The 15200-nt window shown below is 34.1% G+C and overlaps 1 protein-coding gene across 2 annotated transcripts in view; it reads right to left on the bottom strand.

Annotated features, from left to right (window-relative positions):
• LOC114332614 (zinc finger protein 271-like) overlaps positions 1 to 15200 on the bottom strand; it is a 100698-nt gene that overhangs the window by 22624 nt on the left and 62874 nt on the right. Inside the window, exons 9-10 of one of the 2 annotated variants that reach the window (XM_050646823.1) lie at positions 13765 to 14016; positions 77 to 160 (exon numbers count right to left, since the gene is read on the bottom strand). In XM_050646823.1, the coding sequence (XP_050502780.1) occupies positions 77 to 160; positions 13765 to 14016 (336 nt within the window). The remainder of the gene's footprint in view (positions 1 to 76; positions 161 to 13764; positions 14017 to 15200) is intronic. The other variant, XM_050646824.1, reaches the window with a different exon arrangement.

Here is a 15200-nt window from a genome sequence, read left to right as displayed (position 1 = left end):
GCAACACTACAATTGCAGTCCTCAATCAAGATTTCATGCTGTAAAGTGTAAAAAACATTAAAAATTCAATGTTCACCTGTATGCTGATGTAGGTGATTGGTCAGGTGTGCTTTGCGGGTGAAAGTTTTTTGGCAGAACTGACATCGGTGCGGTGATTCACCTGCAATCATAATATTAAAAGTAGTTAAAAATTTGCCGATTGTATGGGTAAAATCGTGAAGTCTGCAGAGAGAAGTTCAAATGTAAATGAAAAAATTTAAACAGAAATAATGTATTAACTTTTTACAAAAATTAAATTATTTTAAAAACTATTGTAAAAGTATTGACTTTTTTTATTATTGTAAAGATAATGATTAAATTAAATTTAAAATACACGGATATAGCTACACATTTTTGCACGACAATGGTACTCAGTTCATAATAGTCCATTCTTTCACGGTTTTTGCTCTAAATTTTAAAGAACCGCTTGGATTGACATGAAATTTGGATACGTATAGCTTACATGTCAAACAAAAAAAGTGATATTGTGCCGATGTGTGCTTTTGCCCTGGGGCTGACTTTCACCCTCTGTAGGGGGTGAAAGAATATATGTCCAAAATAAGTCCGGAAATGGGTAAACTGACTAATTTTAAGTAACTTTTGTTCTATAGAGCCTTTTAGCCAAGTCAACACTTTTCGAGTTATTTGCGAGTGAATATGTTCATTTTTCAACAAAATATCCACATTTTTAGACGGTTTTTCGCAAATAACTCAAAAAGCAAGTATTTTGTCGAAAAAAACGTTCTTAGCAAAAATATAGCTTATAAAAAAGTAAAAAAAAATGGTGTACGCGTTAGGTACCTGGATCTCGTAGAACCAGAGTTATAGCCTATGAAAAATAGATTCGTATTCACCAAATTTCAAATAGAATATTTCGACGTGAAATATCCAAAAAATTAAGCACTTTTTGGGGAAAACCCATTATAACTTTTTTAAAGTGCTTAAAAAAGCTTTATTTCTTTTTTTACAAAAAGTTTCTAGCATTAAATTTAAGCAAGTTACGCTCAAAATAAAGTTGGTCCCTTTTGTTTTTGCAAAAAAAATCGGGAAGACCACCCCCTAATTAGCAACTTAAATGAAATTAATCGTTACCGCTCCACAAATTATTTTACTTATGTTGTGTTTATATGATCTGTAAGTTTTTTCCAAAAAACCAGTTTAAAAAAAAATTAAATTAAAAAAAAAGTTTAAACCAAAAAATTGGTTTCAAAGTAAAATTTTTAAAAATTTAAATTTTGAAAAATATGCTTTTTTTCAAAATAACTTAAAAATTGTTAGAGATACCAAAAATCTCGAAAAACAAAAAAAAAGTCAGATTTGCTTTTCTGAATATCATGTACTTTTTGTTTTTCTGTTAGACAAAAATTGATTAAGATTTGGTGTTTCTAAATTTGCATACATTCGTGATCAGTGACTCGTTCAACCCCTTTTAACTACAGCTCTTTCAATAATAAGGACCTTGAACCGATGAAACTTACAGATCATATAAACAATATATATACGAGTCAAGAAACTTGTGAAGTCGTAACGATTAAGTTCATTTAAGATACTAATTAGGAGGTGATTTTCTCGATTTTTTTTACCAAAACCAAAAGGGACTAACTTTATTTTGAGCGTAACTTGTTTAATTTTGATGCTAGAAATTTTTTTTATAAAACAAAAATGAAGCTTTTTTTAAACACTTTAAATAAGTTGTAATGAGTTTTCCCCGAAATGTGCTTCATTTTTGGTTATTTCACGTTAAAGTATTCCATTTGGAATTTGACGAATATGAACCTATTTTTCATTAGCTATAACTCTGCTTCTACTAGGTGTAGAGACGTGATATGTACACCATTTTTTAAAAAATTTTACAGGCTATATTTTTGCTAAAAATGTTTTTTCGACAAAATACTTACTATTTGAGTTATTTGCGAAAAACCGTCTAAAAGCGTGGTTATTTTGTTGAAAAAATGAACATATTCACTGCCAAATAACTCGAAAAGTATTGACTTAGTGAAAAAACTCTATAGAACAAAAGTTACTTAAAAGTAACCAGTGTATCCATTTCCTAACTTTCTTTGGACGAATATTTTTTCACCCCCAAGGGGGTGAAAACCACTCCCACGGCAAAAGCACATATCGGCACAATATCACTTTTTTTCTTTGACTTGTTAGCTATGTGTATGCCAATCAAGTTCATGTCAATCCAAGCGGTTCTTTAAAATTTAGAGATTTGATTTTTTTTTGAAATTTCTGTATTGTAGTTCTAAAGACATATTCACTCTCTGTCTCTTTATTCGTATATTCATACTTCGTCGTGCATACCTAAACACCCGTTTCTTTTATTTGTCAATAAAAGTGTTTCAAACAGAATATACTACCTGGATTTTGCCTTTATATAGCATTGCATAATATATTATTGAAAAAACGTTGAAAACCTTTTTGCTTCATTCTCCTTTCCTCCTTGATCTCGCTGCTCCTGCACAAGTGGACAATAATAGTCATTCTTAAATACAATAATTGTATGCCTTCTTCTTTCAATGAATCGATGGTTATTGCTTTAATTTCGGGATAGAAGACAACAAAAATATTTAAAAATCCACAAGGAAAAAGTTTTCCTGTAGTTGGCTGTATACCAAGTAATACAAAACACAATAAAATCCTTTTTTTTTAATATTTAAAATTACAAGAGTCCTTGTTTTTCCAAATTTTTTGTTACAATACACTTTCGCATGCAAGTAAACCGGTTGTCATAACATTGCATAAGCAAAATTTTCTTTTTGGCTGATTCAACTGCTTCGTTTCATGTTTAAACTATTGACCGCGCACTTTATTTTTAACTTTTGGAAACGTAAAGAAATCATTAGGATTTAACACATGAACGGGACTTAGGACATTATTTTCACGTTTATAGATATGGACCGTTCACTCTTGTTAGAGTATAGGTCGCTCAAATACTATGAGCTCTCTTAATCCATTTCACGCGGTGGATTAGTCAGCAGTTTACTTTAGGTCGTCGTTCATAGGTTGTGATGTTTTTTTTGCCTTCTCTACTATCTTCCACTCACTCCGGTCCTGAATCTTTTCTCTCCAGTTTGCAATCTCCATCTTTGATATATCGTCTAGCAGTTGGTCTTCCCATCTTATTTTTGGTCTTCCTCTTGGTCTATTTGTTACTGGTCTCCAGTTCATTATCTTCCTGATCAGTTCTTCTACCCCTCTTCTTTGTGTGTGCCCAAACCATCTGAGCCTTTGTGCTTTAATAAATTTTACTATATCTTCTCCTTCAGTTATATTTATTATTTCATGGTTCATCAGCTTTCTATATTCCCCTGTTTCTGTCTTCACTAGGCCATGTATTCTTTTCAAAATTTTTCTCTCAATTATTCTTAACTTTTCTTCGTCTTTTTTCGTAAGGCACATTACTTCTGCTCCATAGGCTATCACTGGTCTAATTGCTGCTGTATATATTTTTGATTTTGCTTTTTTGCTCAGATTTTTGTCCTTGAGTAATCGGTGATATTTCCAATATACTCTATTACCTGCTTTAATTCTTTCGTTTATCTCTATTATACTCCTTCCGTTTTTGCCGTCCACCATCACCCCCAGGTATTTGAAGCAATCTACTCTCTGGAATGTATTTTCACCTATCTTTATTTCTGTTATTCCGTTTACATTGTCACTTGTGCTTATAAGGTATTTTGTTTTATTCTGATTGATTATTAATCCTCTCGTCTTTGCTTCTCTTACCAGGGTTAAAAGTGCCTCTTCTAGTCTTTTTTTATCTCGTGCTACCAGTTCGTGGTCATCCGCATATCCTATGATCTGTGTCGAGCTTTGAATAATTGTCCTTTTCAGGCCTGTGTCCTTAATTACTCCTTCTAGAGCGATATTAAATAGTGTCGTTGACAGACTGTCTCCTTGTCTTACCCCAAGTTCTATTTTGATGTCGTTTGTATCTCCTTAACTTTTGCTGTTGAGTCTTTCATTGTCATTCTAGTTAGTCTTATTAAATTTGCCGGTATCTCCATTTTTTCATTTCCTTTAATAATTGTTGTCTGTTATGCTGTCGAAGGCCTGTTGGAAGTCGATGAATAGTATGTGTAATTATATGTCATGTTCATAGCTTTTTTCAATTGTTTGTGTTAGTAAGTCGATAGCATCTATTGTTGATCTTCCTTTTCTAAAGCCCTGCTGGTATGGTCCTATAATTTTTTCTGTGTATTGATTTAGTCGGTTTCTTATAATTGTGGTCAATATCTTATACGTTGTACAGAGCATAATTGCTCTGTAGTTGCAGCACTTAGTTGGACCTCCTTTCTTAAATATTGGTGCGATATGTCCCTTTTTCCACTCTATGGGCATGCTTTCATCCTTCCAAGTTGTAACCATTAACTTGTGCATTCGATTCGTGAGCTCCTCTCCTCCGTTGATGATCAGTTCGTTGTTGATTTCATCTGTCCCTGGCGTTTTGTTTACTTTTAATTGTTTTAGTACCTCCATGACTTCCTGGTAAGTAGGTGCGCCTTCCTCTTCATCCCTGTTATCTCTTATATCCTCATCCTCTGAATCTGCCTTATTGTTGTTTTTGTATAGGTCCGTGAAATGTTTTTCCCAATCTTTTTTGTTTTGTTTTGTGACAGTTTTTTTCGTGCTGTATTGTTGTTTTATGTATTCGAACAATTTCTTGTTGTCTCTATTATTCGTTTCTAATTCTTGCATTTGTTCAGAGATCCATGTGTTCTTCTTTCTTCTATTGAGTCTCAATGCTTCTTGTTTTTCTTTTCTATATTGGTCCAGTTGTTCCTGTTCGGCACTCTGTAGCCATTTCTTTCTTGCGAAGTGCTTCAGTTGACTTTTTTGGTGACATTCCTCATCAAACCATTCTTTCGATTCTTTGTTTTTTTGGAATGCTATTATTTGTTCTGCTGTCTCTATTATGCTGTTCTTTATGTTTTTCCATTCCTCTTCTGTTTCTATGTTCTCGTACCTGCCCAGTTTCTTTCCAGTTGTTCTGTATATTGTCGCTTTTTTTCTTGCGTTTTCAGTTTGGCTATATTCCATTTCATCCTTTTTCATTTTCACGTTTGCTGTAGCGCAATTTGATGCAGAATGATTCGATGCTTTTGTTTCTTTTTCGTGCTTCTGATAAAACTTCAGGTAAACAATTGTATATCACTCCACATGTACTTCTACAACCTTTTAATAGAATTGTAGCCAGATGTTCAGTTTTCGACACAATACAGACAACCATTTGTTGGAAACACTTCGAGATCGCATGACTTTTGTTGGTTCTGCTTCGTCTTGGAACACCAAAACGATAGATTGTTGTTTGGTTTTGGTGTTGAATGCATAATGTCAACTGTCATCTCCACTAACAATTTCGTATCCCAAATTCGAAGACTCTGTGTTAAATCGTTTAAGTGGTTCTTTGCACTATGTGATAAAGATAATGTGTGTGAAATTCATCACGAATACATTTTTTTCACACTTAAGTGATCAGGAAAAATTTTATTTACTTGTTACATGTCGTATCTATGAATTTTTCTATAGGTTACATGTCTATCTGCCATTATAATTTGTTACACAACATCAGTGTTTGCTGCTGTTTCTGACGTTATCAGTCGACCTTCATGAAACTCACCACTAAGGCTATTTCAATCAACCCTAATTCTAAATACCACCAAAACATAGTCTAGACAGTATATCGTACATCAACCTCATGTTATCAGTTTTGTGCTTGTGATATTTCTTGTACTTCTGATTTTTACAATTTTAACTTATTTTAGTAATTATTCTAAGATTTCTACTAAAAATAAAACACAACATCGACTACAACAAATAAATGGGTACTTACCCGTTAAATATTACATATATCTCAAAATGGCAACATTTTTTGGGGCTTTAGAGAGTAGAGACTTGTCCCAAAACCAATAAAACATGGAAATTGACTAACTTTGTCTGACATCCTAGCAATGTATCCAATTCATCTTAGCGTCGACACTTATAGCTGGTATAATTCAAAGTTATATCTTCAATGTCAACCCATAGTTCACATAAAATTGTGCAATAACGTTAAAATTGCATAACGTCAACAATGACACCTTTCACACCATCCGCTGTGGTTTCCTGAACTTGGATGCCGTTCTTGAAGTTGTGTCAGTTGTTTTTCTGTCTGTGCAATAACTCTTGAATGAGCTAGAGCTTTAAAATTGGCACATGCGCTCCTCTTAACCCCAAGACATCTACTGGATTTAGGCTCAATAGGTCAAAGGTCACCAAAATTACGGATAACTCTGGATTATAGAGCATGTGGAGTCTTGAAACGTGGTGTAGAGGTGCTTTAAACTGTACACCACGGTGTGTCAATTTGTGGCCTACATGTCTGATACGTTATGAGTAACCTTGAGTTTTGTGATTAGTAGGATAGCTGTTGCATACATTGATTCGTAGTTATTTATATATTTATTATATTCAAGAATTCTATTATGTCTTTCGATACTCCATTGTATTGGTTTATTTCTCCGACTCAAATCATTTAAATGTATTTATACCATCTCTAAATAGGGTCAATTTAAATCTTCAACAGATTTTCACCCTATCTTTATGTAGACATTGTAAGGATTTACATAAACTCTTTCAGATCATATCTCTAGTTGATGCTATAAAACATTAAAATGCTATCTTAAAATTCTTTAATGTAACTCTAATCAAGATGTTACACTACAGTTTTCACACTATGATTTATGTAAGTTTTATATGTTTTTTTATCTGTTATTCTGTTTTCATTAGAAATTATTAGCATTTTTAAACATTTGATCACGACCAGATTTGCTAAATTTTAGATTTAGTTTTGTTTTTTTTTATTTAAATTTTCATTTATTGCTTTAAAGTATACAATAGCTTTATAGTGAAAATTTAGCTCACCTCAGGATTTTACCGCATTCAAATATTAGATTTGTTGTCCTTTTGACAGATATTAATTTGTGTTAATAATAAAACTTTTGCATAGACAAGATAGTTACTTTTGGATAACTTCATTAATTCGTTATAATACACAATTTAACAATGAAATTTAAATAATGATAGAGAAATTTCAAATTAAAGAAAAGTTGCCTCCTAAGTTTTATACCTTGCTAGGTCATGGTATTGCACCTTGGAAATGGATGTCTGAAATAACTGACATTATACATTCATCATACTCATTAGTGAATAATGTATCTGCTGAAATAACCCTTCACTCTCGGTGACGTAATAAATACATGAAGTTTCCCATCATTAGTAAGTGGCAGTTGGGGACGAAATGAAATATAAGTACATATATGGTGTTTCCAATAAAAAAGTTTCTTCAGCAAAATGAAAGAATATTGATTTAATGACCTTTACTCCTTGAACCTTACATCTCAAAAAATGCTCAAAAAATAAACAACCTACGTTTCACAGATGACACAGCCCTTCTTGCAAATAGTCAAGCAGAGCTGACGGACCTTATTCGACTGGTCGAAAGCGAAAGTCAAATATTTGGTTTGCAATTAAACATATCAAAGACAAAGATCATGATATTGGATAGACTACATAAAAATCATCCACACACAACCACAATTGACCAGTTTGAGGTTGAGCTCATACTTACATATATCTGGTATCATTGATCACAAACAGAGGGTCATTACAGGAAAAGATTAAACGTAGATGTGATCTGGCAAAAGTTGCCACAACAAAAATAACCAAAATATGGAAGGACTGTCAAATTTCAAAAGCGTTAAAGATGAGGTCGATCAACTGCTTCCCAATACTGACCTACGGATGTGAATTAGGCCCTGAGAAAATCGGATAGAAGAAAGATAGACGCCACTGAAATGTTCTGTTGGAGAGGAATGTTACGAATTCCTTGTGTAACGGTCTGATACGTTACGAAATTATTTTTGAACTCTTTAATTATTTCTATAATTATTTTCTTTTTATCGCTTAATTAAATTTCTCTAATTTGCTCGTAATTCCCATTTATAACTATTATGTTCTTTTATATCTTAAAAATATTTATTTTATTACGCCATATCTCAACACACTAAAAACTACCTGTTAGTTTCGTAGGTTGGTAGCGGTGAATAAAAATAAATAATTTTAATCTTAAACTTTAATCATTTTACTTCGTGTTCTGAGGTCGTCCTTGTGACGGACGAAAAGAACGGGAGCTTTTACTTTTGGTTGTAACTTCTGAGCGAGTGGTGTGTGGCCACTTTAGGTCAAGTTTAGAGGTTAGACCTCGTTTTATTGTTAAAGTATGTGAATTTCGAAGTATGGATCACCAAATGTAATCTGGAGTATTTGGGAAGAAATAAGTAATCCATCCAATGGGGTTTTCAGCATAAAATCATCGCCACATGCCACTCACGTGAAAACTTACATCTCACAACACCGAGAGCCAACCATTAGTCACTTGGGGGAACAAGTTTTTGGGGGCATTCCAGCTTTTTTTCGTCTTCGCACCTGGGTCTACAGGAGGCATGGTTTTGCACCATCCTGGTGCTTATTTCCGGGGATGCAGCAGCAACCTCTTTAGGAGCCGTTCGAGTTTGTTTGGGAACAATCAGTCTTGTGAAGTTGAGTAACTATTGTGTTTTATATCTGACATTTGGTTTATGCATTGTTTATTAATTATTTTTCTTAAGATTTAGCTTGCATTTATTTGGTTTTTGATAGAGGTACATATAAGTTTAGTAAGTTCCCAAACATGTATAATTTTGCGGTATTGTACGTATTTGCCTAAAAGGTATGTATTACTTTTTATATTTTATTGTTTATTTAGGTCGATTTCATGTCATTATATAAATTTAGGTTGTATTAGTTGCTTGTTTCCCAAATATTTTGTGTTCATTAGCTTTTCTTCATTTGTTCAGTCAATTCAAGTCGGTTGTATATTATATTTCTTAGTTTCAATTTCATTAATTAATTTTGCTTAATCCATTATAGTATTTTCTCTTAGTCAGGCTTGTGCCTATTCATTTATATTAGTAGTCATATTTTTCGGGTTTTAATTTAGTTGTACGTAGCAAGCGTACTATAACCATCTGGTAAAGGGTCTCATGTGAGTTGTACCCTATGTATTAGTAAGAGGTATATAATTTTGTAAGATACATATAACAGGACTGTTGTTTTATTGTATAATATCCTGTAAAAACATAACTTTTGTCATTTTAGAGTCACATAATATGCATTGTTTAACTCAGAGATTGTCAAAAATCTAGTAGTTATTTTTAATAAATGTTTATTCATTTTGTATATTATTTATTCTTATTTCCTTCATATTTTCATATACTTATTTATTTAATATTTGACAGCAGTGTAAGATACCTGGGAGAGTGATCGAAGATCATTTTCTTGGCGCCCATAATTTGTTAGGTTTATTTAATTTGTTCTTCTTTAGCAATTATTCATCTTTATTCATTTTCAGTACATTATCGTTATCTACTTTGAGCTACCGTCTTTGACAGGCATGCAAATGAGCTGTATCCATCCTTGAGTGTCAAGTTGTCGTTCTCTACATATCTTGCTAGCCAACTCTATTTAGTTTGCATCTGACTTCTTCATACTCTTATTATCAGTTTAGCTCACTCCCTTCATCTTATCATTTTCTCCCTATAGACGAAGCAGCGAAGCACTAAAAAACCCAAAACCTAGGAATTTTGTGCAGTAAGACGAATCGTCATGGAACTTTTTGCATTCGATTAGAGAGAGTGTCAGGCAACTTTGTGAACTAAATTCATCTAGGGCAAAAATTTTTGTGCATAAGAAAATGCATTTTAAAAGTGCATCTCGAAGAGGTGAAAATGAATAATTTAGAACTTGGGAAATATTGACGGAAATGAGTTAAATTTTTATACTCGGGGGTTTTGGGGATCGCTGAGCACGAATTTCATATCGGCGATGGTCTGCAAGGTACCTGGTGCCCACGGTGGAACTAGTCGCCTAGAGTTTTATGATATAATCATTAAAAATCAGTCAATATCCATTAGTCGGGGGGTTTTTTGGGGTCGCCGGCCACGAATTTAATGTTGGCGATGGCATCCAAGATACCTGGTGCCCAGGGTGGAACTCGTCGCCTAGAGTTTTTAGTTATAATTATCCAAAATCAGCCAAAAACTATTACCCTGGGGGTTTTGGGGGTCGCTGAGTACGAATTTCATGTCGGCGATGGTCTCCAAGGTACCTGGTGCCCAGTGTGGAACTCTTCGCCTGGAGTTTTATGTTATAATAATTAAAAATCAGTCAATATCCATTACACGGCGGTTTTTGGGGTCGCTGACCACGAATTTAATGTCGGCTGTGGTCTCCAAGATACCTGATGCCTAAAGTGGAACTCGTCGCCAGGAGTTTTTAGTTATAATTATTCAAAATTAGTCAAAATCTATTACACTGGTGGTTTTGAGGGTCTCTGAGTACGAATTTCATGTCGGCGATGGTGCCCAAGGTACCTGGTGCCAAAGGTTGGAACTCGTTGCCTAGCGTTTTTGTTATAACCATTCAAAATCAGTCAATAACCATTACTCGGGGGGTTTTTGGAGTCGCTAAACACAATTTAATGTTGGCGGTGGTCTCCAAGGTACCTGGTTCCCAGGGTTCAACTCGTCGCCTGGAGTTTTATGTCATAATTATTCAAAATCAGTGAAAACCCATTAATCTGGGGTTTTGGGGGTCACTTAGTACGAATTTCATGTCGGCGATGGTCTCTAAGTTACCTGGTGCCCAGGGTGAAACTCGTCGCCTGGAGTTTTATGTTGTAACCATTCAAAACCAGCCAATAACCATTACTCGGGGGTTTTTGGGGTCTCTGAGTACGAATTTCATGTCAGCGATGGTCTCCAAAGTACCTGGTGCCTAGGGTGAAACTCGTCGCCTGCAGTTTTATGTTATATTCATTCAAAATCAGTCAATATCCATTACTTCGGTGTTTTGGGGGTCGCTAAATATATTTTTCATTAATAATTTTTCTTAAAACACTATTATATTATATCCTAAAACACTACCTATTTAAAAATTAATTTAAAATTTTATCGCTTTTAAAGCAGTTGTCGTTAAATTTTGACACTAATGACATTTATGAAATTAATTCAATTGGCATTTCAAGGGTAATTAAGTTATATCAGCGATTTTTTGTGTTTTCTGCGGTATTATTTTAATTTTTAGATTTTTAGTCTGCTTTTATATAAAAAACAGTGGTTTTTAGAACTCTTTAGCGACGTATTAGTATAATATAATTTTGATGGATTACCGTCGAAGGCCGATATGATCAACCAAAAAAGAAGATGCATATGGTGATTTTTCTATTGACTTTCTTGGGTGTGAATCTGTCTTTTTATTTTACTGCTCCTGGTTTAAAAACAAAGCATAGTATATATGTGAATACCTCCAAGCCACACTTTTATGTAGTTCTGTTCTTTTAAAAAATTTTAATTAATTATAAAAAAACATCTAAAAAGTGATACCGTATTTAAAGCAAAGTAAGTTTTTAATGTTGGTGTTTTGAAAAAGTCATATATTTTATACTTATTAGTTTTGTTAATTACAGAATAAATAATAATATTATAATATCAAGCTGTTTAAGATTGGTATTAAAGGAATTTTCATTATCTACAGTCTATAGCTGCGCTGTTTTATAATTTTGGTTTTCGAAATTGCGGAAGAGAGAAATTTGTGTACCTTCAAGTAAGTAAATATATTTTTTTATTTTATTTTACTTTTTTATTAATTTTTTCATTATATTATACAAATAAATTGATTATGAATACGTGCACTAACATTTAATTTAACACGTATTTTTTAGATTATTGTATACCTACCTTGAAGACCATCGCCAACATGAAATTGATGCCCAACTAAAACATTCATAGTAATGGTTATTGACTGATTTTGTATGATTATACCATAAAACTTCAGGCGACAAGTTCCACCCTGGGCACCAGGTACCTTGGAGACCATCACCGTCATGAAATTCATGTTTAGCGACCCCCAAAACTCCCCGAATAATGGTTTTAAATTATTTGTAATAATTATAACATAAAACTCTGGACGACGAGTTCCACTTTGGGCACCAGGTACCTTGGAGATCATCGAACACATTAAATTATTGTTCAGCGACCCCCAAAATACTCAGAGTAATGGTTATTGACTGCTTTTGAATGATTATAACATAAAACTCCAGGCGACGAGTTCCACCCTGGGCACCAGGTATACAGGAGACCATCTCCGTCATGAAATTCGTGCTCAGCGACCCCCAAAACCTTCCGCGTAATGGTTTTAAATGATTTGGAATAATTATAACATAATACTCCAGACGACGAGCTCCACCCTGGGCACCAGGTATCTTGGAGACCATCTACCACATGAAACTCTTGTTCAGCGATTCCCAAAGCCCTCAGAGTAATGGCTATTGACTGATTTTGAATGATTATAACATAAAACTCCAGGCGACGAGTTGCACCCTGGGAACCAGGTATCTTGGAGACCATCGCCGATATGAAATTCGTACTCAGCGATCCCCAAAACCCCCGATTATAAAAATTCAACTCATTTCCATCAATATTGCCCGAGTTCTAAATTTTTCATTTTCACCTCTTCGAGATGCACTTTTAAAATGCATTTTCTTATGCACAAAAATTTTTGCCCTAGATGAATTTAGTTCACAAAGTTGCCTGACACTCTCTCTAATCGAATGCAAAAAGTTGCATGACGCTTCATTTTACTGCACAAAATTGCTAGGTTTAATGCTTCGTTGCCTCGTCTACTACATAATACTACTGCAAAAGTAGTATTTCATTACTTCAGCTTTTTCTTAGTATTTTGGTAACTTCGGCTTCTCAACGTAGAAGCCCCTTCATTTTGTTAATTTAGCATTTTGCTACCCATTAGTTACTTTCTTTTTTCTACTTCTGTTGGAGTTTATCACTCTCTTTGCATTCACTCCAACAGAAGTTCTTTTTCTTTTTCTTGTTTCATTTGGACCGACCGTAGGACAAATAATTCAATTTTAAAATAGTTAAAAGTTAGCCAACGACTCTTCAGTAAAGTCCATCTACAACAATTAAAATACTTTGGACATGTTATGAGAGCAAACACAGAAAACATGAAAGGACTCATTATATAAGGAAAAGTCTTTATTCCAAAGCCGAAGATCACGAGGAAGATCCCCAAAAGATCGATCGATCAAATTACAGGAATATGCAAAAGATCTATGCATGAGTTAAAAGAAATGGCCAGAGACAGAGATCGTTGGAGACGGACAATACACGACATCACGTCGACCACTACACTCCCTCCGGGGGCTCAGGATTGAGGAGAGACTCCCAGAATTCATTGTTTTATTGAGTGGCCAGTTTTGTAGCGAAAGAAATTAGGAACATAATGTACATAATGTAAATCATTCTCGCCATAGTATTGTGGTATTAATGTGAAGTGATAGCTCAAAAGGAAAATATACTGGCGAAAATGTAGACCACTTGCGAAAAGGAGTAAAGGTAAAATAAAATATGGAGTAAAGGTAAAGAAATTTCGAAAGAGTAAGAAGATGGAAAAAATATTAAACAATAACTGAATATTTCCTAACTACTGATTTTACTTCGCATTAAATTATTTAATATTACGATTATATATATACACGCAGTTGCCAAAAAGTTTTAACGACCATTACCTTACCCAACATCTCCAACAAAAAAATTAAAAGCAAAAACATATGAATGAACTCACCTGTATGGATTCGAACATGGTTGGTTAGATGTTCTTTTCTTGTAAAGGATTTCGAACAGAAATGGCACCTATGCGGCGATTCTCCTGTATGCTGCCTGACGTGGTTGTTCAAGTGCTCTTTTCTCGTAAAAGACTTCGTACAATAGGTGCATTTGTGCGGAGATTCTCCAGTATGTTGACGAACGTGGTTGACGAGATGATCTTTTCGGGTGAACGCTTTCGGACAGAAGTTACATCGGAACGGTGTTTCTCCTAATAAAAGACAGATACTGTAACATTGTTTTCATTTTAATTTTTTGAACTAAAAATTTCTTTAGGGACGTTGTGCACTTTTTGGATGGGGAAAAACGTTGAATTCGCGACCGTCATCGCTTATACATACATCGTGTATGTTTTTTCTCATGAGGATCTTTCAGTGCGTCACAGTTTTTTGATTTTTTTCTAACGCATTAAATTGCATGTGACAAAAAAAACGCACGTCTGTGATTACATTTCGTCGGCGACATTTATAACATTTATTCTAGTTGTCAATAGATGGCGCTATAATCGAAAAAAAAATTATTTACTAATTATATAATATATCTACGACTAATCTGTTCAATTTATAAGACTATACAAATCACAGAAAATACCATTTTATAAATGCAATAAACACAATTGATTTGATTTTATGCCAAATTGCAAATAAAATGTGACAACTGTCAGATTTAACTAAAATGTCATGTCACTAAAATGTATATTATCACGGATTTACCTTTATTTCGATCATTTGTGACGCACTGAAAAATGCTCATGAAAAGAAACATATGTATATATAAATTATGTAGAAGTATTTAATTTTTTTTTATTTAGCTAATGCCTCGACAACTAATGGCCATTGGCATGGTAGGTACGGTGAATTTTTGCAGTTAGGTAGCACGTTTGCCCGGGGCCCCCAACACGTTTGCCCGGGGCCCCCAACATCGTACTTATGGCCCTGCTGTACCAATAGACAGGAATGTGGCATGTGGGGAAGATTTGATTAGAGAAAATCGTCGAATTTGAATCAGAGCAACTTCAGAAAATATTGGTGCGAGTATAGGATCTGTCTGTATTATCGTACATAAACTGCGTTACAGCAAAGTTTCTGCGAAATGGGCTCCCCATCTTTTGTCAGAGTACCGAACAATCTTGCGTGCGGGTTTATTTTTGCAACATCTCACGGAATAGAGGCAACACGGTAAAGACTTTCTTTCGTTAATAAATTACTGTCGACGAATCTAATCGTGATTATCTTATATTTATTATCTTGCTATCAAGCACTAAAACGAAAATATCCAGACAAGCTCTTACACAGTATCATTCTTCTGCACAACAATAATAGGCCTCATGTTGCGAAAGTATTGAAAGAAAATCTACAATGAGAGAGACGGAGCATATTAGATCATCCACCCTAT

The sequence above is a fragment of the Diabrotica virgifera genome, chromosome 3, assembly GCF_917563875.1.
Source record: "Diabrotica virgifera virgifera chromosome 3, PGI_DIABVI_V3a".
Classification (NCBI taxonomy): domain Eukaryota; kingdom Metazoa; phylum Arthropoda; class Insecta; order Coleoptera; family Chrysomelidae; genus Diabrotica; species Diabrotica virgifera.
Note: the sequence above shows the minus strand (reverse complement) of the source record. Positions and strands in the feature narration are given on the sequence as shown.